The sequence below is a fragment of the Atractosteus spatula genome, chromosome 20 (genome assembly GCF_055471065.1).
Source record: "Atractosteus spatula isolate fAtrSpa1 chromosome 20, fAtrSpa1.hap1, whole genome shotgun sequence".
NCBI lineage: Eukaryota > Metazoa > Chordata > Actinopteri > Semionotiformes > Lepisosteidae > Atractosteus > Atractosteus spatula.
Window position 1 is genome coordinate 13,339,709 of NC_142725.1, and position 25,267 is coordinate 13,364,975.

General features: G+C 37.7%; 1 protein-coding gene across 2 annotated transcripts in view; it reads right to left on the reverse strand.

Moving 5' to 3' along the window:
• The window catches only part of tp73 (tumor protein p73), a 42,689-nt gene extending 19,410 nt beyond the window's left edge, over window positions 1-23,279 (reverse strand). Inside the window, exons 1-3 of one of the 2 annotated variants that reach the window (XM_088938249.1) lie at window positions 23,191-23,279; window positions 21,350-21,488; window positions 6,006-6,251 (exon numbers count right to left, since the gene is read on the reverse strand). In XM_088938249.1, coding sequence (XP_088794375.1) covers window positions 6,006-6,251; window positions 21,350-21,488; window positions 23,191-23,249 — 444 coding nt within the window. In that variant the 5' untranslated portion in view covers window positions 23,250-23,279. Of the gene's footprint in view, window positions 1-6,005; window positions 6,252-8,245; window positions 8,525-21,349; window positions 21,489-23,190 lie in introns of those variants that run through there. The other variant, XM_088938248.1, reaches the window with a different exon arrangement.
• Window positions 23,280-25,267: the final 1,988 nt, after the last annotated feature.

Genomic DNA, 25,267 nt, shown 5'->3' on the forward strand with positions numbered 1-25,267 from the left:
TGAATTAAACTAAAGAAGTGCACATTGGCTCAAAGAGCCAGTTGTCTTTAATATACACATTATAGTTTTGTGATTGAAATGAAAGCAAAAAGCCTAAAGAAACATTCATGCCTGCCACATGCTCTCTTTAATGATGTCTAATGACATCTTATTGATTGAGGATGTTCATCTGAAGAGAGATCTGAACTCCTGTAGTTTTTCTTTCCATACAGTAAAGAAAAACACCAACTGGGTCTTTCAATACTTTGTTTCAAACCATGAGCTCATATCATCACTGCACTTCAGTTCTCAGCTAACACTGTTTCTATAGGTACTATACAAAGCAACATGTCCTTTCAATCACTAATTGCTTCCTGTACACAGAAGTAGCCTGACTTCTGTGCACTTAGCAGGCTATGCAGAAATTCAGTACCATATAGTTATGATCCAGAATATGGGTGCTTATTGCTTCAGTGATTAAGAAAATGTTTTAGTAAACATTAGGCATAAAATACTTGGCAGAATGAAATGTTTTTTTTAGATTTCAGTGTCAAAAGGATGCAAGCCACCCACAATTGTTTTCCAGATGTTTTGGAAGAAATACCCCAGTGGAACACATTGAATACTGGGATTAAGCAACATAGTACCCCTATGCCATTATCCATAGCCGTCAGCTACAAAAATCTGCAGACAGCAATTTTTCCCAAATGCCAGCTCTTTTGTGAGTCATTCTTTGTAAGGAAATGCAAACCATTTAAAGGTAAAATATACACAAACTACATTTGTTTAAGAAGGGATAGAGATGCAGACATATACTTATGGGATTTGGGAATTCCCTAAGTTATTTAACATAGACGTTTTAACACTTTCACTTCAAGACTGCTCATAAGACATTTCTGTTTACCCATCTTCGAAGTGGATCACTACTGAGAGAATCTGCAATCACATTCATGCCAGCTAGAAAGAATAGGTTTATTTTTTCCACTAGACCATTTTTTGTGTTTTGAGGTTTTTTTTGTCCATTTCCAGTTTTCACTGTGACCCTACCAAGATCCTGGCAGCTCAGTGCTCTTGGTCTTGGGAGAGTGAGGCCAACCAATCCGGAGGAAATTTCATTGTGACCTGGGGAAATTCCACAGGCCTGTGCCCAGGCTCAGCTGGACATGACCAGGGTAGGAACTAATACTTCTTTACATACCTGGCTATCCCAGTCTAGACACAAAGCACAATTCCTGGGGACAACAATGCTGCAAGCTACTACTCCCCTCAACACATACAGAGCATTATACCTTATAGAACACAACTTCCACTATCAATTCACCTTGGAGTAACACTACCTCAATGACCCCATCTAACCCTGCGACACAAAAGCCACACAAGCCAAAAAGCAAAAACTCAGTTCTTAGATACAGTCTTGACTATAATAGAAACTGGCTTGTCCAGTTTTTAAATAACTTTTCAAGGTGTATGCCCTGATTTTAAAGTACTCCACAACATCATCCTTGATAATCTCTCTGACCTATGCACAACTAATATTCTAGTCCTTCTTTTTCACATGACTATTCCTCTTCTGATAGCACAGTAGGAGGAATGCTCTTTCAGGTATATCTGAATTTAACTCTAGGTTACAGTCAGAGAAGCCCAAATTTAAATTTCAGATTCTATTCCCTTAACGTGTTACATTTACCTTTACTATGTATATTCCCAAACCGATCTATTTCACTGTTAAGATAGTCAGTTGCTCCCTGACTATTTCGCAAGTTAAAAAAATGCTCTCTTCTAAATATATTGTAACCTGTTTAAATGTGTAGAATTTACAGCACTTTTAATTGTGCCCATAAATTTTCGTTTTTCTTCCAGACGTCTGACCTCTCCAGTAAAAGAAAAAATGCTGATGCACAGAAGCCCTTTTGAGGCTTGATATTTTAATCATTCCAGGATCATCTTTTCAAACTCCTATCCATGACAGTGACTCACAATGGAGAACAACTGGAGCTTTTTAATTACAGTTAATGTCTCTTGTTAGACTGAGGGGATGTAAATAGTTCTCAATCTTTCTAAGTACTACTTTTAAGCAGTCATGAAATGAAGCCGTAAAATGGTTTTAATTGCTTTAAGAGACAAAGCTGACAGATTGCTTTGAACGTGGCATGCACCTTGAAGAAGACTTCACAAGGGGTTTATCATCTCCAAGGCCAAAACCTTTCCAAGTATACTGAACAATATAAAACAATTTCCTTTTAAACCGACCACTTGGTGTGGAGACATAAGTGTCACATTAAATCACAGCACTTGTTTTCTTGCCAAGTTTGATCCTCTCCAAAGGAGATGCCACAGTTGGCTATTTGTTTTAGCAAAAATACAGTTTAATTCATTCTATTTTCAGGAATTTCCATCCCTTGAATGTCAGTGTTATTAATCTAAGTAATCATCTGAAAACCTTGGATTAATTTGATTAACCGCAGCAAAAAAACCACGTTTACAGGCTCCACCTAGTTTCTGCAGTTCAAAGTGGTTTTCCCACCCTGAGTACAGTGTTCGAATAATGTTTTTAACCAAATTACTAAGGAACGTTTCTGTTTAATGGCATAGAAATGCAATATTTTAGAGTGATGACTGATTTTTGTACATAATTAACACAATTTTAGAATAAACTAATAACAAAATTGAAAAAAACCTCATGAGAACAGCAACTGCCTTTCACAAACTGCTGAGATCAAGACAAAAATTCCAGCTCATCCCATGAATGGCAGATGAGAGACACTACCATCAGGATGGATATTATTAATAGTCTTGAATAGAAATGACGCCTGGTTATCCTGACTATATTCATCTAAAAAGTAAAATGATTTGTTTCTTAAAACTATTACAGCATCATTCACCAAATATGTTAAATAACCTTAAGTAACCATAAAGATTAAAGAAGTAATCTGAAGAGATAATACAGAACCAAACAATGGAAGGGATATAGTGCAAAGATCTCTGCTTTCTTTGTACTGCATTATATTCAAATACACACTGATATATTTCCCTTAAAAGCCAGAGACTCCTCTTCAGATGTGACTTTCAGTTAAAAGCTCTTCCAAATCTGGGAATTAAACCTCCACTTGTTTAAAATGTGTTTACTCTAATTATAGTCATCACCAAAAAAGAGATAGGTGTATCAAAGTAGCTGCAAGAATTTTTATGTATGTGAATACAGAAAAAAATGTTCCCATCACACTACAGAATGGAAATAAAACTCACTGACTGCAGCTTACTTGGCCAAAATACTATAGTTCTGGGAAGTCTAATGCTTTTACTGTTTCAGATTATTATTGTTGAACTCTTCATAAAAAACATGAAAAGAAAGAATAACTCTGTCCATGCTTACTCGCTGTGACATTTTTATGTCAGAATTTGAGATGCCAGAGGTGACAGCTTGGACAAAAGAGAAAGAGAAAATGTCAGGATTTTTGCTGGAGTGGGATGTATCACTTTACAACACCTTGAAGTCTTGAATGAAATTCACGGATGAACGAATTAAACAAACAGCAGAGGACAACAGAGAAAACGTTGAGGCAATGGCATCGATTTCACAGGTTTAAGCATCTACTACCCTTCATATTGAAACAGCTCAAAGCTAAGAGCTTATTTTTACATACTGTGTTTTCTGAAACCATTTCACAAACTCCCTTTTAATAGTCACAAAATCTGTATATTCTTGCTATATTTATTTCTTTAATGAAACGGTATAGAATTGTATCAATGTATTTAAAATAGATTGAAAATGCTTTTTAGTATAGCATGAGAGGTAAATACTGCATTGCTAGCAAATCTACTTCATAAGATGTACAATCTGATTAATTGGCCATTTAATATCAAAAGGCCAAGTTAGAATTCTTTCAATTCTGGGTTTTAACCATCTTTCCATTCACATTTAAAAAAATATGGCTTTAGAGGAATGTTCTGAGACAGTTGAAAAATCAGCCGAGCGGCTTGCCACTGGCCGTAGTGAACATGTTGCAGGTTTCAATGAAAAAAAAAATTACATCTGATTTTTAGAGATAGAGCACAAACCTTACAAGTCTGCAACTGCTTAATATTCAGCTTATTTTTGTATATTTTGACACTTTGGAGCTAGATACAGTACCTCTATCCTGTTATACGTTGTTCTAAGAGGAAGCTGTCAAAGGCATTATATGGAGCATATGAATTGCAATCTTTATGAACACATGAAGAATTGCACACATTTCTTTCAATCATAGTTAATATAATGCCAGAGTATTTCTATAATAACCTGTATATGAACCTTTTGCAAATATTCATTATTCAAATGAAAAAAGCATTGTCTGGTAGCATCATCTGGATTGAGTTTTCCTCAAGGTTCTGTGGTATTTAAATCTGGTTTCATCTTTTTTACAAAAGCTTGACACTGAAGTCTATATTGTTAATTTGGTCATGTATTGGCCTTATGGAAAAATTAACATTGTAAAGAAGACACGGGCACAGGGGTATCCTGAGTCTTTATATTAGGGTGCAGCCATGACTTGAGATTAGTATTATACAGCATCATAAAGGAACTAGCTAGATTCTTAGCTGTGACAGATCAAGAGGCTGTTCTATATTGTATTGTTCTGTTTCCTCAAATGCCCTCCACTGCAGCATTTCTGCCATAGTTCAGGTGCCTTGCCTCTAGGGCAGAGAATTTAGTGGGTCTCACTTGAAATGTTTATTATGCAAGTTGCTGAAGACTTCTCCTACAGTCTTCTCCTAAATAAGACTTCTCCTACAGAGACTCTGAATTTCTCTACACATTATATTTCCATGATCTCTTTTATGTTAGGTTAATTTGTTATGTACAGTAACAGAAAGCATTTAGGAAAAGCAACATTTCTCAAATGCTAATTGTGAAAGTTCCTTTAACACTGAATAAATAATAATGTCATTAAGAAATACATGTATCACACCTGTGTTTTAGAAGCTATTCTAATATGAAGATGGTTCAGATTTATAGGTTTAAGTCTCAAATTTAAAAATCCCAATTTGATAAAATCTCCTTAATTTAGACTAAAATTGTAATATTGTCAATATTGTCATCTTTTTTAATCTATATAGATTTTAAACTAATCTATATGAAATATACTTCACAAATGTAGTTCCCAGATTTTTAAACAGCTATAGTAAAAGTAATACAGTCATAAATGTAGATGTTCTCCCCATAATTTAGTTTTTCTACTTGAGAATTTGCATCTAGAAAATAGAGACATTTAATGTTATCAATTTAAGTTTGATTTTTATTCCAATATCCACTTCTGATGACTGAGTGGTTGAATTTGTGTATAACCTTTAGGAATGTCTTCAATAGGTAACAATTTTTTACTCTTTCAAACTCTGGCATAACTAAGATACACGGCATTCTTGTTTTCTGAGAAATCAATTAAAATGGCTGATTTCAAGCCTAAGACCTCCTGCAAGAGACCCTGGCAGTATTGACTGAATGACAGTTAAGCATGTGTAATCTTTCAAAACATTTGCAGAACAAAGTTTATTGCTCAGTACAGGGCAGCTTTAAAACAGTCAACACGAGTGGCACTGCAGAAGAGGCAGACAACATAAGTATTACTTTTCCAAATCAGCTATTACCGAAATTATAGGCCAAAATAGTTATATTGCCAAAATCAGTTTCTGAAGGCAAATTCCACACAGCTGCATACACGTTTAGAAAAATAAACTAGAGCTCTAGAGAAAACACTCTTCATGTCTGAAACAGTAACTAAAAAATGCAATGCATAACTAAAATAAACACCGAGTGAAAATGTATTTCGGCGCATGTGTTCTTTGTAGATCTGTGAGGATCTCCATGATGCATTTTTACTTTGATTTAAAACACGCACACTCACGCAAAAGCAAATAATTGAGTTAAGAAGATGCCCGTGAGAATCTGGTGCTACTGGGTGGGAAAGAAGTGCGACACCTTGGCCTGGAGCAATCTGTCAGGGAGAGGAAGCAGAGTGGACGAGAAAGCAGCACAGGTGAGAACTCACCGTCCATGTGGCAGATTTGGCTGTGCTGGACTGCTGGAAGGTGACTTCGAAGTTGTGCGGCCCGGGGTAGTCGGTGTTGGACGGGATGGCAGGAGCAGGAGACATGGCGTCGAAGGTGGAGTTGGGCTGGGAGTAGGGCGAAGGCGTCGGGACATTCGAGGTGTGCTCTGAGCTGTAGGGGCTGGTAGAGGCTGCTCGGGTGCCGAGATTCTGATCCATAGTGCTGCTGAGGAGATTGTACTGGGACTGTGAGAGAGAGGCGAGGAGGGGGAGGAGAGAAGACACAGGTAAAGGAATTGGAAGACATTCACTCAACTCCCAAAGTCTCCGGTTACACTGACCTTAACTTAAAGAGATAGAGGCACTATCCTGGAGCAGAGAGGGCTATTAGTCACAAAAACAGACATTTCCTTTGGTTGCCAAAGCAGAGCATTATTTGCTTCAGTTTCCTTAAGGAATACAAATCACTTTATTTAAAAAAAAAACAAATGCAATTGGGATTTAGCATGAGAATCACAGTTTTTGTCACACATCAAAGTTCAGGGTGGCATATCAGTATAAATAAATATATCTCATTCAAACACTTTTACAGGAACCATCTTCTGTATGTACAGGTATATTTAGAATCTGCTCTGTGGCTTGAAAAACAAAAGAGTTTAGATCACTAGAAATGGTCTATATCCCTTTGAAAATATCAGTTTGCATTATTATTATTATTATTATTATCAGGTACACATGAATTACTGTAAGTACTCAAAGACATTGACAAGGACACCCTGAGAATCTCTGTCCTCTGGTTGGTGTGTGCTGTGTTTCGGCTGTTGAAGTGAAAACTATGAGGAAGTGGATTTAAAACTGAGAACAGGAGGTAGATTCTTACACATAGTGCTATGGAAGTCACCAGTCAGCTACCCAGGCTTCTTGTCTAAGATCATACCTGGGTCTTATATGGGAAATTGCCAGATCAGATTGATAGGCTACTAGCAACCAAACAAGCTAGATGGGCTTTTCTTATGCTCTTATGAAAAACATATAGACTCGGACACAAGATAAAACCAGCTTATATAATTTTTACATGTCATATATAAGCAAGCAAAGGCATTAAAAACATATAACATAATGGAACATTTTAAATGTACTGTCATAGACTCATGTGTTCGAGGTTAGCACTTTTTGACAAATATTTGAAATGGGAGTAAAACCAATTAAATAAGAGGTTTGTCGTTGTATCTCTCAACATAAATGAACATTAATCATAATATCCCAGCCTAGGTGGAATTTCTGTGCTGTCTTTTGATTGCATGTTGGCAGTGAGGGAGGAGCTGCAGAGAGCAGATGTGCTCAGTTGACTGACATGCATACAAAGGGGAAACATTCCAGATTAGGAGAACTGCTCTATTTTTACCTCAACCCTGGAGCGAGAGCGATAAATAAAACAAAAGAAATTGATCTTGGATGAGGAAAAAAGAAAATATGATGTCAAAATCCTAAAAAGGGGGGCAAAAAGGTAAAACTTAATCAGCAGCTCTGATCATTAGGAAAAACACGAGAACTTCAACCAATGGAATTTTTTTCAGCAAATAAGATTGCTGAGCAATATCAATAATGCTATATCTTTCATGCCATTCAATAATACATTATATATAACTTATGTTAAGAATCATTATGACTAAACCTCAACTCAGTATGATTTCATTTTTAGGACCATGACTTTATTCATGGAATAACTGCAAAATACTTGCACTGAACTAAAATGAAATGAATTAAATAAAAAAAATGAATGAAATAAAAAAGACTGAAAAATATAATCAAAACTGGCAGTGTCCTGAACATGAACTACTCTCATACCTTAACTAAAAGCCTTGTCTTTTAAATACACATGCATTTATGAAATACTCAACAAAATGATCTTATACAGTACATATGCATTGCAGTGTAGTTTCAGAAACATCCACAATCTTGTAAAATTTCATAATCTCACTTTGTGCTTAAGACGCATATGATATTTGCAATATCTAAGCACTCAATAAAAATGTAATAAAGCAAGTTCAAACTGCAGTACCGCAATGTAGACAAGCAAAACAAAGGCTCTGAATATCTACCCAAGCTTTCTCACCAATGTATACAACTCTGATGCAGATCACTCAGTGTAAGCTAGCAGGAAGGGAACAGCAGCTACTGCCCTCAGCAGCATGCAACAAAGACTTGAGCTCCCATTGAAAATATGCTCAAACAGTTACCTTCTTCTTCACGTAATACATTGTCCAGACTTGCTGAAGTAAAAATGGCAAAAGCAGATTAATCTTAAACAGAAAAAAAGTCCAGGCAAACTGCAAAAATGCAAAGGCAAAATTAGGAAGCAGGTAGCATATCCCTTAGGACTGTCAGGAACGTGTATTTTATGCAGTTTAAAAAGTATGTTCTTCACCTTCTTCAAACAGCACTAAACAAACTTGTATGACCGAAAACCTTTGCTAGCTGAGATTGGGCAACCAGAGAGACAGAGGGAGAGAGTGAGTGAGGAAGTGAGGGAGTGAAAAAAAGAGAAAAACAAAAAAGCTCATGTTGTCCTAATTATGGCATGCCCTAACCCAGACAACAACACCAGCACAGGTAGGTACATGTAGAAAAACACCTTCTGAAGGCCCATGCTGAACAAACACTGGCTGCTAGACTCAGGAGAGAAAAGAATCAAGAGCATGGATCAGAGGTCAGAAAAAAAACGATAGAGGGTTTCCATATATGGGCAGGCTGATGATCTTTAAATGGCTTGCACTCTTACTATAGTAAACAGAAAGCCCTCTAACAGGCAGATATTTAGAAATCGTGACTGGTGGTGAACCCACTCCAGTCCTTTCACGATTTAAGCAGTATTTTTTAAATTTTATTCACAACGCTTTCTCTTGTGAAGCAGCTGGTTATGCATTCATACTAGCAAGCGGTAGTTATGATTCTTGGTGAATTGTACTTTCAAACACTGGCTATAGATAAGATAATTTCTTTTCTGTAGCTCTACAGAAGTTTTAGTGGATTAGTGTTTTAACAGCTAAGAAAAGATATCAATAATAATTAAATTTACTTAGAATTATGTGATTCATCCTGGGGGATCCCAAAACTCTTTACATGTGAGCAAACTGACTTAATCCTCCACTGAAGTGCTGCTTCCACCTGGACGGTGTACAGCAGCCATTCTGCACCAGCAGCCCACGACACAACACAAGTGTGGAAAAGAGAGAAACTGCTTCACAACTTATTCAGCGCTTCACTACCTTATGTTAAAGCAATTTAAAGTAGGCCAGATTATACAAACCCAGAGTGGAATTTAGGCAGCACAACAAGGTTAACACCCCCACTCTTACAAACAGTCTCATTGCATCTTTAATGACCAAGTACTCAGAACCTGAATTTACCATCTTATCTCCAGCATGGCACTTCTTTTAGATGGTGCCTCATGTTGTGACACTGGTCTGGAAATTCTAGACCAGAGGAAGGACTGCCACCTTCTGGTCTACCAACACCCCTCACAGCATGACCTTGGTTTTCCTTATTCCATGCCAGTACTTAACTGGACCAACCTTGCTTCTATATGCCAATGTTTATTTCCCCCCCAAAATGAGTGTGATGAATTGAAATGGTGGGTACACTTATATCTCAGCTGTACATATTCAGGAAGTCATCAAATCAAACTAGCTGATTAAATTAGGCTCAACTAGCTAATGCTACAGTCTGCTTTTCAAAATATCTCATGTCATGTCCAGGCAAGCTATATTTATAGATTGTTGGACAGCCCACAATGCCAAAAAAGCTATCCTAATTAGCTCTGGTGATAGGTGATTGACAGAGGTTCCAAGCATCTTTTTTACAGAACCTGTAACTGTTTTGACAAGAAAAACATGGGTTTGACACAGTGGGTTACAAGTTCATTCAGGCAGACATAACTGCAGCAGTTTTGTAAGCAGAAATATAATGGTTCCAAAAATGAATAAATGTGTTATTAAATTGTTCGACTATATTAAGCAACTGACATTTGTACTGATTTATACAACTGGGTAGTTTATTGAAACAATCAGAGTAAACTGCATTGCTCAAGGTTACAACAGCAGTGCCCCATGGGTGATCTGACCCACAGCTTTCAAGTTGTAAGTCCAGACCCTTAACCACAACTCCATACCATTACCTTGGTACCTGAACAGTCTAAGCTACCCATCAGAAAATTAGCAAAATGCAAAGCTAGCACTCTAGAACAGCAGCATTCAGCCTGATTTCACCAGATCTTAGAAACTAAGCAAGGCTAAGCCTGGTCACTAATGGAAAAAACAGCTGCTGCTGTCAATGGTGTTGGCCACTAGGCGACATTCTTCTCCCAGGGGCAGAGTACCCAGGGACGAACAGGCCACATAGGACTATAGGAGCTACTGGCCCTCCTTTGAGATATTAAAGAAAAGTCCTGAGCACCTGGCTCTTTAAGATCTCATAAAAATAAAATTATTAACACTAGTGTCCAGGATCTATTTCACCTTAGGCTTGCACAATTTGATCTACCTACATTGCCCTCTTAATTGAATTAGTGAATGTCTTCACAGCAACCAGGAGAAGCGGAGTGGGGCTGCAGGTGCCTACTGACTGTGTGTTGCCTACAGTACATGTGTGCCGACCTTCAGTGGTGGATAAAGCAAGTCCTCTCCTAGATGTGAAGTGCTTGGGGATCCTTTGAGATGACACTGTATCTGCTATACAAATGCAAGGAACTATAATGAATTTAGAGGGGTATAGCAACTCAACCCAAAATGTTTTCAGTGCAAGTACTTGTAATATGCTGTTCTTGGGACTGTAAATAACTGCAAAATTGATATTGTTGATATTCCAAGTGTAAAACAAGAATACACATTTCTTTTGTTCAGATGCTGAACAATCATCAAAATATAAAATATTACTTTTATATTTTTTTACCTCTGCTTGCATCCTTTACACTATTCCAGGGACATTATTATCATATCAAATACATTTTTGCATGTGAAACATACACAAGTAGAGTTACTGTATGTTAGAATTTAATAGCTGTCTTGTGGCTGTTCAATTGCTTGAGTTAAGAGCTATGATTACTTAATGACTCCATTGTACCAGTAGTACAGTAAACTGGGAGGGTGTGGTTTACTTCAGAAGTAGGATAATTAAGGAAACTGAGGCCTGTGATTGTTCTGTTAAGTGGTGTGGTTATACATAAGAACACCAGCCTATTTAATTAGACTAGAGGAATCAGACAATGCACACTGACTAATATCTGAAAATGACAGTGCTTTGTTATTGAATCAGATTTTCTCATTTATACTCTTAGGGTGGCTGAGCAATATTGGCCGTGACTGTTGCACATGCCAATAAATCTCAGCTGCACTCAGCATTTCAACAACCTCATCTCAGTGAATGGAGCACTGTAGTCAATGAAAGCAAACACAGCCCACACACACACTTGTTTATAACCTTGAACCTGTTGTTTGGTCCTTTGAGCTTGTGAGAGCAGGTCTGCCCTTATCTGCCATAACAGACAGTGCTAGAAAGCAAAAAGCAAAGCCGACGTTTACTGGTGCGAAGATTAATCTAATAAACTGACGTTTATTAGACGTGTTGCAGTAATGGTATACTGCAACACGTATACCATTGCAGTAATGGTATACAAGTTAGAAGTGTATGAAATAAATACACACTTTTCAAAATCAATTCTCTGTAAATGAAAAAATGCTTACAAATAATGATGATGCCATTTTTTCTTGTTATATTTTCAATTTTACATACACAGTTATCAATGGCATCACCACCAATCCTATGTGTCAGTCCTAACATTCCAAGCCTGATACATGTCTCTAAAATACTTCTGAAGGGGGACTGGGGCTTTTGCTATGGAGCAAATCCAATTCCGACAGATCTGTGGAATCCCTCAAACAGTGGCAGAGAGGCACCAGGCAAATCTGACCATGTGAAGACGATGTTGTGTAACAGAATTACTGATAAAACATGTCATTCAGTTTGGAACTTGTTCACTGAGTTGCTAATTATTTTCTAAATTATTCCAAAAAATTTTTTCCTTTGATTAGGGTCACCAAAACGTTGATTCCTCGTGGCAGCATTGTGGAGCAGTGTCTAGGGCTCTGAGGTCTGCGGGTTCAAATCCCAGCTGTTGCTGGTATTATAATAATTCCTTACAGTTCTATAGCGCTTTTCTAGACACTCCACGCAGAGTGCTTATATATAATGGGGACTGCCCTCCACCACCACCAATGTGCAGTAAGCTCACAACACATCAGCTAGCAGTGCGGAGGAGAATAGAGTGATGAAGCCAATGCATAAATGGGGATTAGCAGGAGACCCTACTGATTGGTATCAATCCAGGGGGGAATTTGGCCAGGGATTTTTAATGAACACAAAGAGTCAGGACCTCGGTTTTATGTCCCATCAGAAGGACGGAGCCTTTTTATAGTATAGTGTCCCCGTCACTATACTGGGCCATTATGACCCATACAGACTGCAGGGTGAGCACCCCTTACTGATCCCACTAACACCTCTTCCAGCAGCAACCTTAGCTTTCTCGGGAGTCTCCCATCCAGGTACTGGCCAGGCTGACAACTGCTCAGCTTCAGCGCGTTGCCAGTTGTGACTTGCAGGATGATATAGCTGCTGGAAAACCCTAATATACTCATAAATCACCCCAATAAGTGACTAAGATACCTGCTGTATAAATGGGAGCTCTTCAGGTGGTTGTTCTATGTCTCATCATTTCTCAATTGACTTCTCTGGTTGAATAAAGGTTTAATTTAAAAATAATCCTTAGTCAGCAACCTGATTTTGACAAGGAAGCAAAGTATAAGGAAAGAAACATATACTGTAAGAGCTGCACACATCTTCTAGGAAACACCAGACTTGATTTGGTTCAATGTTGCAGAGGTGCATGTAAAGGTGATCTGGATATTGAGAATTTTCAAAGGTCAGGACACATAACCACTCACCGAGCTGAATCCTGAAACAAAAGCACCTCAAAAGAGTATTGTGATCCCAGTTTTATACTTTTAGGGAGTTTCCATGAAAGGTGGGGGAGGTGTTGACACTATCATTCCTGGATAATTTGGACCAGTTAATCCCAGGAACGCACTTACAAAGCTAACCACACACATTTAGATAGACGCATGGAAACACTTTTGGGCCCTGACATGTTCCCAGACAAGTTTTAACAGAATTGCTAACACAGTGTGTATCGGTACCATAAATTTTCAGATAAGCCTTTATTTATCATTTTACTCCTACGGATTAAAAAAAGTTACCCCCCAGTATATGGCTAAACCTCTATAGTTCTTAGCATACAAGGCTTTGCCTGCACGATCATTTTACAACTGTTCTTGCCAAAATGCTCCTGCCTACCTCCAAAAATTACTCACCTGAATGCCAGTTTTGCATTTTAAAAGATAAAATGCAAATGAGGCCTTGTAGGTACGCCTGCGCTACTCATTAATGAGTTCTAAAATGCAGAAATACTTCCCAGCTGAAAAGGATCATATTTACATGAAACCTAAATAACCTCCTCCTTTGAATACAAATAATCAAATCAGTGATAAAATGACCAAATGCAAGGGGGAGCAGTGGTTAACATTGCTGATTTACAGCGCTGGGACCCTGGGTTCAGTCCAGAGCTGGGGTACTATCTGCATGGAGTTTATATGTTCTTCCTGCATTAGCGTGGGTTTCCTCCAGGTGCTCCAGTTTCCTTCCACAGTCCAAAGACATATTGGTAGGTTAATTTTCTGAGAAAACTGACCCTAGAGTGTGTGTCTGTGTCTGTGCATCCGACCTTATACACCTTCTTGTGCCTGTTCCAGCACTTCACAGCTGAACCTTACCCTTGCTTTATCAATGCCTCTCCACACACACCTGACTGAATGCCTCAAACCAGACATTATCCACAGAGAAAACTAAATTCCTCTTTCTATCCATAGTTTTAAGAACTGTTCAACAGGTGCGTATGAATCCAGTGCCTGCAATCTAGGTAAGGAAGCACCCTTTCTTTAACATAAAAGAGCACTCGTTTTCAGTTCTCTTAGTTTTGCAGGTGTGTAATGTTATTTTATTTCATTCAGTACAGTTGTATACAACATTATAAAGTGTAAGCTGAGCTTTGTATCTATTAACATATTAATAAAATGCAAAATAATTCCTTTCAATTATAATATACAGATTAAAATTTGTTGCTTTTTTATTGCTTCTCAGTATATCAGATTGTCACAGATCAAGTACACTGTAAAATGTCAAAAGTGCTCCCTCTGGTGTTAAAATAGGAGAATTACACTGGGAGAGATTTTGAAGTTCTCTACAATTGTCCCTCAAACCATAGATTTTCTATATTGTACCAACTTGCTAAGCAAGGCTACAAATAATGTACAGAAATAAATATTAAAAAATACCTAACATTTTCATGAGAGGTGTGTATTATTATATGTTAGTCTTTATCCAGGTACTTATCACAAAAAATGTCAAGCCTATGTACTCTTCCACATGGATCTTTAAAGGGACATAACCTGGCAGAAGTCATTTAACATGGAAAAATCCTAATCAGTTGTGGAGTTTTGTAAATATACTGACAGGGATCAAAACTGACCAAATGAGTACTGGAACCAGTAGCATTTGTTGGATTTTTAATGTCTCTCAGCATCTATAACTTCACGTAAAATTGGTTCAAATGTCCTTTGTTACAAAAAATAGGAGAGATGACATATAAGAATACACAGCTGGGCAGCTTTCAAAAGGAGAGGGTAGAAATAAGTTGGCTCTCAGATATGATCTGACTAAGATTTAAATGAGATCTTTGAATCAGTGTCTGATGTGCTGCTCTCTGACATTATAAACTTGTGGTAGCTTGTTGAACAGCTACCAAAATTATAAAGAAGACATATAACGTACCAAATTAGGTACTGCAAAACTGATGGAATATTTAGAAATGGTATACATGCATGACTGAAAATTCATACAAAGATGATAAATCTGCTTTATTCTTTATTCTGTTTATTAACAGCTTGCAATCCAATAGCCACCAGGGCAGAATAGAGTGGCATGAAAAATTAATGTAATGGAAATGTATGTTATACATTTGTGTTATATGTTATAAGGCTTAAAATACATTTTATGTGCACAGCCTAAGCTCTACGATGTATTGCATGATTACAACAGGTTGCACTAAAACTGTATGACACAGCAGTACTGAAAATGCTTATTCTGACTTGAAGGGCTGGGGCAGTTCTGCATAACATGGTAGAGCTGCATCAGCACCCCTAGGGTAGATAATAAAATGAAAAATGTTTTGAAAGAAAAAGCCTAAATTACACAAAAGAATCTGTGAACTTTATGTTACACCATTTCTTTCAGTACTGGATGTCTGTTGGGAGTACACTTCACATTACACAAGGAGATTATTTGGTTTTAGATATGAATGAAGTTCTTGAATGGAAATATTTGTGCTTTTCTAATTGCATGCACCTTTGCACTGAAGCAGAAACCAATTAAAATTATGTTCTCTTACATGAATAAGTGTTAGGAACTGGTAGGACAAAGCAGTGTAAATTCAGTGTGAGGAAACTCTTGATGCATTGTGTAATAGGGCTACTGTAGGTCAATCAAGCACAGCAGCACGTTCTGTCATTATGTTTACTGACGTTTTCAGATGCTGTATGCGTTATCTACACATTTTTTACGGAAGGAATTACTGACATTTCATAATAATATGGTAAGGTATGAGGGCAGTATAAACTGTCGGATATTTTCAATGATGTATGGGGAATTGTGCACTGTATTACTGAAATCCTTTTGGAATACACAACTGCAATATTTATTTCTAATCCATCCATCTTCTAACCACTTTACTGAATAGAGGATCGCAGGAGAGGCAAAGCCTATCTTGGCAAGCAATGGGTGCAAAGAAAGATATATCCTGGACAGCATGCCAGTCCATTCCAAGGCAATAAATATCATGAACAATCCCATTTATTAGTTTTAGAGTAAATGTTTTTTAAACTAAAAATACATAATAGAAACCAAAACACTGCACTGTCATTTTGGTAGTTCATTACAATTTTTTTACAATTAAGTAAACAGAAGACCCAGATAAAGTCAAGTGAAGCATAACACAGAAGTAGATGTGCAAAACAACATTACAAAAATCAAACATCAACTGTATAAAGCCTGTGTGTCATTAATAAGACAAAAGGAATAAAAGGGAAGGGGATAAGACACGAAATTTAAAAACAATCTGCAGAAAATTATTCAGAATTTAAAATAATATGAAATATGCTCTGATGCCAAGGACACAAAGTGCTAAAATCGTAAACTGTCAGAACGATCCAAAAAGGCAGCATTTCCTTCTGAGCTGGATTAATATCTGCATATTTACTTTAATTATATCTTAAATTATTCATTTAAAAAATCCATTACAATGTCAAGGTAATTCCTTACAATTTTTATGTACTTGTATTTGATCAGCTTTTTAACTGGTCAAAAAGTCTCGCTACTTTTTACTGCACCATGTTGCAAAGAAAGACTTTGCACACTACACCATGAAATGCCTTCAAAATGAAGAGCTAAAGACTAACAGAGCACTTGACAAATCAGCACAAGCAATGTGATGCAAGACAACAGGTGACCAATGCTAGTGTATTGGAGCCCTGACATGCAGTTACCTCTGAAATCATTATCCTGCTCAATGTCTCACTGCCTCACTGGAGGTACCTGTGCGATACCAGACATGCACAGCCTGGAAAACACCACCCGTACTGGTACAGAATTCAGCAATCGCCTAAGAACCACTAAATGTTAGTGGCATCACATCATTGATTCTGCATGTTACTGTGCTTGAACAAGACTCAGATAAACTAATAAAAAATGATCTCACTTAGCATTTTGAGAAGACTATGAACAGCAATTGCCTTCAACAGCACACAACAGATACTGTATGTTCACGAAAATAAATGTTTTACTTCATGTCAAGTCTAGCTACTGGAAAAAGCAAGTTCTTAAAAGTCCTGCACAAGCCCACGAAAGAAAGTCCCAGCCACCTACCGTACTATAGCGCTGCGCCGGATCGCTAATGTACAACATTTTAATTTTCCCACAATTTGGGTGCGATGGGGAATTGTCCCATCACACCCGTCATGTGGCTGGACGGTCAGACAGAGACAGCTAGCACATTAAATCTGCTGATTTGAGCCCTGGGCAGCCATTCCTGGAGGGACAATAAAGGCAACAGGTCTGTTTTGGGATGTGATGGATGTATTTGAAGGGCTTGATCGCTTTTTCAACTTTCCCCATCTCCCTTGGCCCTCTCAACTGGCTTGCATCTAACAACAAATCTGGGACCTCCCCCTTTTTGTCTCATGACTATTCATTAACCTTCAAGGCAGGCCCAGGCTTGCCCACTGATGTATTGGGCTGTACCAGTTTGCAGATAAAAAGGTGGGACTGGGTTCCTTTTTTTAATTAAAGGTCTGTGATCAAGTCTTTTTAAGAATAAACGTGAGAAAACAGATTTGAGCGCACAAGAATGTACTGTAGTTTTTACTCTGCCTGACTCTTGATTGGAAACAGTATGTTTGAAATAAAACTTATTTATCTTTTATTTAAAAAATATCTACTTTGTTGTCTTATCCAGCGTGTTGGGTGCAATTAACAGAATTCGGCTTTCATAACAGCTGAGTATCTGCATTTTAGTGTGACTGATGTTTTCATACCTTTCAGATGAATTTAGCTTCTATGCAAGTACATGAAGATTTTGCTATGTAAACTATTTTAATGTTGCAGTTTATAGGAGAATAAGGAATCTGTGTGGATGCTTCAGATATACGTTGAGATTAATGTATAGGATCAGCAATATAATTTATCTAAAATTTTGTATAGATATATAAATATATTTAATTTTTTTTTACTCTCTTAGTCTTAAACTGCCTGATCCTAAAAGAAAAACATACCTAATGGAAGGCTGTCACCTTGTCACTGCCCTGAGAGGTTTTCTTTTCCATAAAAGGTTAATAATTGCAGTCTATTAATTTCTCCTAATCTGGAAGTGACCTCAAGCACATAAGATCATCAGCACAGCAATACGCTTCCTATTTACCTGTCATTCAGGCTATAATGCAACTACAAGATACAATCCCACTAGAGGTACTGTATGATGGAAGAGAACGATGGAGGAGAAGGAAGAAATCACACCTCTTGGTGGATTAAGAATGGATTCACAATATGCTTTAGCAGTCTTCTTGTTCTACATGAAAACAGCATCAGCACATACTAAGCAGTCGAGGAGATCAAATCTAGTCTCTGACAACTGTTCTTCTACTGTGTTGATAGGAGACACCAAACATGAGTCTGAAATTCAAAGGAGTCAACCCTTTGTTTTTACAACTAAGATAGAAAATGTATTAAAATTTAAAACCAATACCTGACAACATAAAGATTAGATACTGACACAGAAGAAACACAACAATCAGGTCTAATGGATTAATGAAATATTTAAAATATAGATATGAAGCCCAATGAAGCCCAATGATGGAAAATGTGAACAAAACCCCACATCAAAAAAGTTTTCAGGATGAAATGCAACACACTGTAACATTATCATTTTTAGTTTGACAACCATGTAGAGCTCCTTAAACAACAACATGTTTTTAGATCACAAGAAAGAGCTAACTACGACAGGACCTCAACATTTTTTTCTTGAAGGTATGTCACTATAGTCCTAGGCCTGTGTGATCTTGCATTGCCATTCCAGATTGGCTGGAACAGACCAACATTGGCACAAAGACTTCATCAATGTATCAATAAGCATTAAGGCTATCCGCAATTTGCACTGAAAGTGTTTATAACTTAAAGGAGATTCCTCTCCACATCAACACACTTCCACCTGTTGGTTTGAGGAACACAACAGTTAACAACTTTCCATGATGTCTACATTTACATCGGCTTTCACCAGGTGTGTCTACAGCAAAGCAGCATTCATTTGCAAATAAAAAACGACACCTTTCTCTCAGATACCACTTCAACAGTTCTCTGCTCAACAGAAGATGATGATTTCATCTCTCAGCTCTCAATGTTAACCTTGAAAGGACTCAGAGCATGCAAATTATTTTCCTGCAGGGTGTTACACTCTGTCTGCTGATACATAGGTTGTTTCTTCCAGAAACGTCCTGTGCAGTAACTACTGCAGTCTCAAAACAATTATATGCTGATGGATTTGATGGTTCTGGACTAGTATGGAGACACAGTGCCTTCCAGTAGCTCACAAAGTGGGGTTCCTAGTTTCTAGGGATTAGTCTTCTAATTATTAAATCAGATCATTTAATTTGCTGATCATTCCTGAAGACAAACGGGCTACCTTGAAATCAGGTCGATGATAACCACGAGATCTTCCTTATGAAGACAGGACTGTAAGTGAAATGGCTAGTTATGCAGATTCTTAATAAACTAATTTTGCAATTTAAACAACTCAAATGCTAAACACTAAAGACACAGATTTTTGAAAAAATCTCATATTGAAACTGTGTTTCTGAATTAAAATGTAAACATCATGGATGTGCCCAATGAGCTACTGATGCATATTTTAAGATGATTTTTGTTTTAATTCTGCATTAGTATAAAAAAGGGCATTAAATATGTCACTGGAAATTAGCTTTAGTTTTGCCCCACTGGAATTAAACAAACAATTATTTAAAGGAAGAAAACATAAATTCAGAAATTGTGTCTAAGAGTCTCACTGGATCTAGACTGTTTTGCTTTCAATTTCTAATCATTTGCAATTCTTAACTATTATGTATTATGTCATTTATGTTTCTCTAAATAAACTGGTAGTTTTGAGTGCAGAAATCAACCCCCTTGGCTTGTGTCATACAGAAACACTTCAAAGTCACCCGAGTCTACTGGTCTACAGATGGAAGAGCAGCATGATCTCATGTTGCAGGCTTGGCTTGGGCTCTAATTAAGGTGTTAACCTTCCATTAAATCCCACAGCAACTCATTCAACACCATGTTTGCAACAGCAAGGAGGGAAAAGGTCTTGGAAGAGAGGGAAAAGGAGTGGGAATCTCTCTTTATCAAAAGGGAAAATGTTCAAGATGGCCTGGAGCAGTTATGCTGGAATTATAGAACTGATCTTTCTAAATCTGATATAATTATAATTCAAATGCTCTCCAAAGTTCTTTTTTTTAATATAATTCTGTAACATTTTAAATTACTTACATTTATTATATAAAGTGTGTTATTTTTAACAGAACTCTTAAAACAATGACTGGTCAACATTAACATTTGTAAGAAAAACAAAAAGGTTTGGTACACTTTCTTAAGATTCTTTTTGTAAATGAACCACTTTGAGCAAACACAACAATGTCTTAAAATCGGAAGATTTCTATTGCTTTATATGTCTGAGTACATCTAAGAATGGTAACAGATTATGACCAAAAACTGTAGCAGAATGAGGTTTTTCATTTGTGAATGATGTGGGTTTCATTTGTGATATGCAGCATTTATATTATATATATTATGAGCCTCCACAGTTTACTCAAAGCCCCCACAAGTGTTTTCTACTCTTCTAAGAACTTTGCTATTAATAGACTGTCTTGTGGGTACGAGTGTAAATTGGTAGTTATGATCTAGAAATCTTTAGTTATTTCTTCTCATTGTTTCTTCAGTGGTAGAATCCTCTCAAGCTATGTGGGAGGCAGGGGTTAAATTCCAAGCCAATGCATTGCTTGTATAATTTGTGACAGCAGGGTAGAGTAGTGATTAGGGCTTTGGACTAAGAGGTTGCATGTTCAAATCCTGGAAAGCACACTGCTGTTGTACTACGTACTCAAAATGGCACTATTTTTGCCCTGTATGATTATTTGTGTATTTCAACTAGAATTGGGTATTTTGAAGGTTGGCAATCTCAATTCACTGATCTGGTTAAATCAAATATTAGAAATGAACAACCTTGATGAGACTTGTCAACAACCCAAGACCAGGAACAGCCAACAAGAAGTGTTATAGCTATGATTTAGCAAAACACCACGTACAGTATACCGTACCAATCAAATCCAATCGAATCATTGTCAGTTGTCTCTGACCCATCATTAACCATTTCTTCCTCTCTGAAATGCTACTTTTGTACTACAAAATCGGTCCACAGAATTGTGCCTGTCCATGAAAAAAACTGTCCCTTTTCTTTTTAAAAAGATAAATTTTTCCAACAGCAAATGTGAAATGCTAAACCGATGTTTAAGATTCAATTTGAGATGGATCTCAACAACGTAGAGAGTCTCTCAACACGCAGCGTGTTTATGTCTTACCATGACAGTCTCATTCATGTCCCTCATGTGAAAGACGTCCATGCAGATTTCCGCTCGGTCTGTAGGCAAACTGGTAGAAGCTTCATTGCTGCCAGAGTGGCTGTTTTGTGGAAGATCAAAGTAAGTACTGTCTGGCTCCCTGAGAGAAGAACAACAGGAGATTTTGGATGTCTTCACTAATGTTATGTTGCTTCATGTTTAAAATACATTCAAAAATTCAAACATTTCCAAAAATTCATATTGAAATCTGAACATCCAGCATGATTGAGCACTCAAACAAGAAACTGCTGTAAAGAGTCGATTGATGAGGAGAAATACATCCCACAATTTTCCTTCAAAGGAGATGCTGCAATTACAACTCAATTGCCTAAAATATCTGCAATACTCATTATGGATTATCATTGTGCCATGATGACTAAGACATTGTGTATGGAGTTAGTTCAGATCAAGGAGACCCACTGCAGTCTTTGTTGAAAATTACATAAAACCGCCAGATGGACAGGGCTTGTTTGAGTTTGATCTGAGGGCTGACAATGAGCCGCAACTCCAACTTCATGTGGTGGCAACTTTCCTTAAGGGTATTAAATGTTTTTTTCCTTCATTTTTATGAACCAGAAAAGAACAATAACGTAATACAGCATTTATTAAATTGAGTTCCAAAAGGAGTAACAATCAAAGGAGACGCCAAAGTAAAAAGATCACTGCTAAGGGCTCAGTAAGTACTGTATGTGCTTGTAGCTCAAGACCAGGGGTGTTAGGAATGAACTTCTGGAAATAGGCACTACTGCATTAGAATGGAGCTGTGATGAAACGAGTATCACACAAAGCGATGGCAAAGAATATACCAGTAATGTCCACACAGCCTTCTGGAGAGACACTCCATGGAGGTGGAGGTGGGACACTATACATAATCTTCCACGTTTTCTGTGCTTATGTTTTGGCAAGTGACATCCCTTTTCATCTTACCTTTGGTCTATTCTCATTCTCAGATAAAAACACAAAAAATATGCTAATTTAGAAACAAGGCGAGCTGCTTTACACGTATCATCACATCCACTGAGTGGTGTTTGTTGGGTCTCTTCAACCCCTCAAGCACAGTTTACAGATGACACTGATCACAAACCTCAGAACAAGTTTAAATAGCTTGTCAGTCCTGCAGTTTGCCAGCTAACACGAATTTATGGCCTCGTCTTTGTTTTCACCAGTTGTTGAATGAGACATTGTGACAAAATAGTTTTCAACAGAATGGAGTAGTGTGTGGTGTGTAATAACTATAATATTTAAAATAATAATTATGGTTGATAATGATTAAAAACCCTATACCCAGAGGGCAATTAATAATGTTTGCTTAAAATGCATAAAGGAGTTATGCTGCTGTAAAACATAGGCTGAAAAAACAAAATATCACCTTTAAATTAGATCAAAAATCGCATTTGGGTACAGGAATGTAATCTAAATGAGTCAAGGGTTTTGGAATTTGCAGCAGTCAGAAAAATTCCAAAGCCATAGGCACTGGGGTATTTGCGAAATTGTAAAATAATTTCATACAATTGAATAAAAACTACTAAACCTTCAATAACATAACCCACCTGTAGAACACGGTCATACTGGGACATTACTTGTTACGGTTGGGATGTGAAAGAGAGAAAAACAGTTGCAACCAAAACTAAAAAAAGGGACTCAAGAGACACCTAGATTGGGTTTCAGGGACGAGTCCCCCAACACTTTTTAAGCAGAGGGAAGTATATGTCATGCTACGCTGAGCTTGAGGTATTTCACCAGCACTTCTGACGCCTGACTGCTGGAACTCGCATTAGAGTAATGAGGGAGTGTGAACTCACAAGGTGCTCCAGAGGTGCTCGAAGGTGGTCCCCTCGTCAGTGGATGAAGACTGAGCCATCTTGGCTAGGGCGTAATCCACCGAAGGGTAGATCACTCTGCAAGAAGCAGACAGACAGGAGTCTCACTGCAGGCGTTCACAACTGGCAAGCAATACTTGCTCGAAGTTTTCTAAGTGCCAGGAAAATAAAAAAGGAGATTTCTTGTGCTCATGAGTAATACTAATTTCTACCATAATGCTACAACAGACATAAATGGTTTTGCATTTTAAAGCAGGTAGAAATCTAAACTCAACCTTTCAGATTACATAATTAAAATGTAATTTTTCACAATAATCATAATAAAAAAAAACACATTCCTATGCACGTTATTTTAGAAGAGCAACCCTCATCTTACATGAATATGGAGTTTTCATCCCATCGCGTCTCACATAGCCGTTTCAGTGCAATGCTTTCCCCAGCCTGGAGGGGGAGCCACACGCAGCGCAGACCTGCGAGTTTTCAGCCAATTGCCAGGGCAGGTTCAACTCTGCCAGCTAAGGCATGTCTGGACCTGCCCCCATTGGGACACTGAGACCGGCCATCAGGGGTTCCTTCCCCAGTTTCCTTCCTCCACTCAGCACAGAGTGAGGAAAAGTCCTTCCCCGGAGATTTTCAGGAGCAGGCTTTTAAGTGGCACACCTGATACTGGAGCAGATACCATACAGTGGCACACTGCTGCACAGCTCAGGAAGAGAGAAAAGCAGCACACTGGTTTCAATAACTCTGTGCCTCCTTCGATTTTACTGATCAGCCAACTGAAAACCCAATTAACCGTTTCAGTTAAAAATACAACTCAATTATTTTGCTCCAGTTTTCCAGTGTTTTAATATGCTTCCTCAAAGGAGGACAGTTATGGGAATCTGAATCTGGACAGTAGAAGTATATTGGCAGGTATCTGGTTGCAGGTGATATGAATTCACATACTGTATGTTTACATTCCTTCATTACTGGGGAAATTTCAGTTGGCTCACATTCCATTTTTATTTACCATTTTATATTCCTTTGAAATTACATTCCACATTAGACGAAAATAAAACCAAAGGAAATATTTTTTTAGTATTTTTAGATTTAGAAGATGAATATAAAATAGTTATTTACATTGTGGTGATGTTCCCTCATTAATAGCAGCACCTGACAAACAGATGAAAGGGTCATTCAATTTCCTTCTCATATTAATAGTAATTCAAACCACACACATGTAATGTGGATATCCAAAAGATGTACTGTACATTTGGAAGAACATGCACAGACACAGTTTTGTTGTCTTGCTGGGACCCTGGGTTCAGTCCCAGACCTGGGGTGCAATCTGTGTGGAGTTAGTATGTTCTCCTCATATTTGTGTGAATTTCCTCAGGAGGCTACAGTTTCCTCCCACAGTCTAAAGACATACTGGTAGATTAATTGGCTTCTGGAAAAACTGTTGTGAGTGTGCACGTGTCTGTGTTTGTGTCTGTCTGCCCTGCGATGGACTAGTGTCCTATCCACATAGCCCGGGTGTATCCTGCCTTGTTCCTGTTGCTTGCAGGGATGAAAAATGGATGGATGGATGGATGGATGAATGCACTGATGAGAACAACAGGAAATGTGTACGATGTACTCCAATGTCAAGCAATGCTAATTGCATAGAGGCTGCTCTACACCTACATAAGATTGGGTTGGAGAGGTACAGATAAATGCATTGTGATCAACTACCTCCAGACATTTCATCTTAATGAACTGATGAAGAATGCACAAATGGAAACAAAGCATCTGTTGTGCTTCTCATTTTTGCGGCTAAAAAGAAACCCTGAAGCTAAAAAAAAATATCATTCTGTATTTTCCCTGATTAAAATTCTGATTTGTGTTCAAGCGGCATATTGAAATAATTATGTAATGTGACTTATCTCGACAAGTTTACAAGTTTGATTCACTTCGTTCATTCATCATATCCAGTACACCCTGCAGAGATGATGGTAAGGTTGTTTGCTCAAAGTACTTTATTTCATTCTCTCAAGTGCTGAAAAAAACAAGAGCTCCCTCATGTGGACCCTGTAATTAA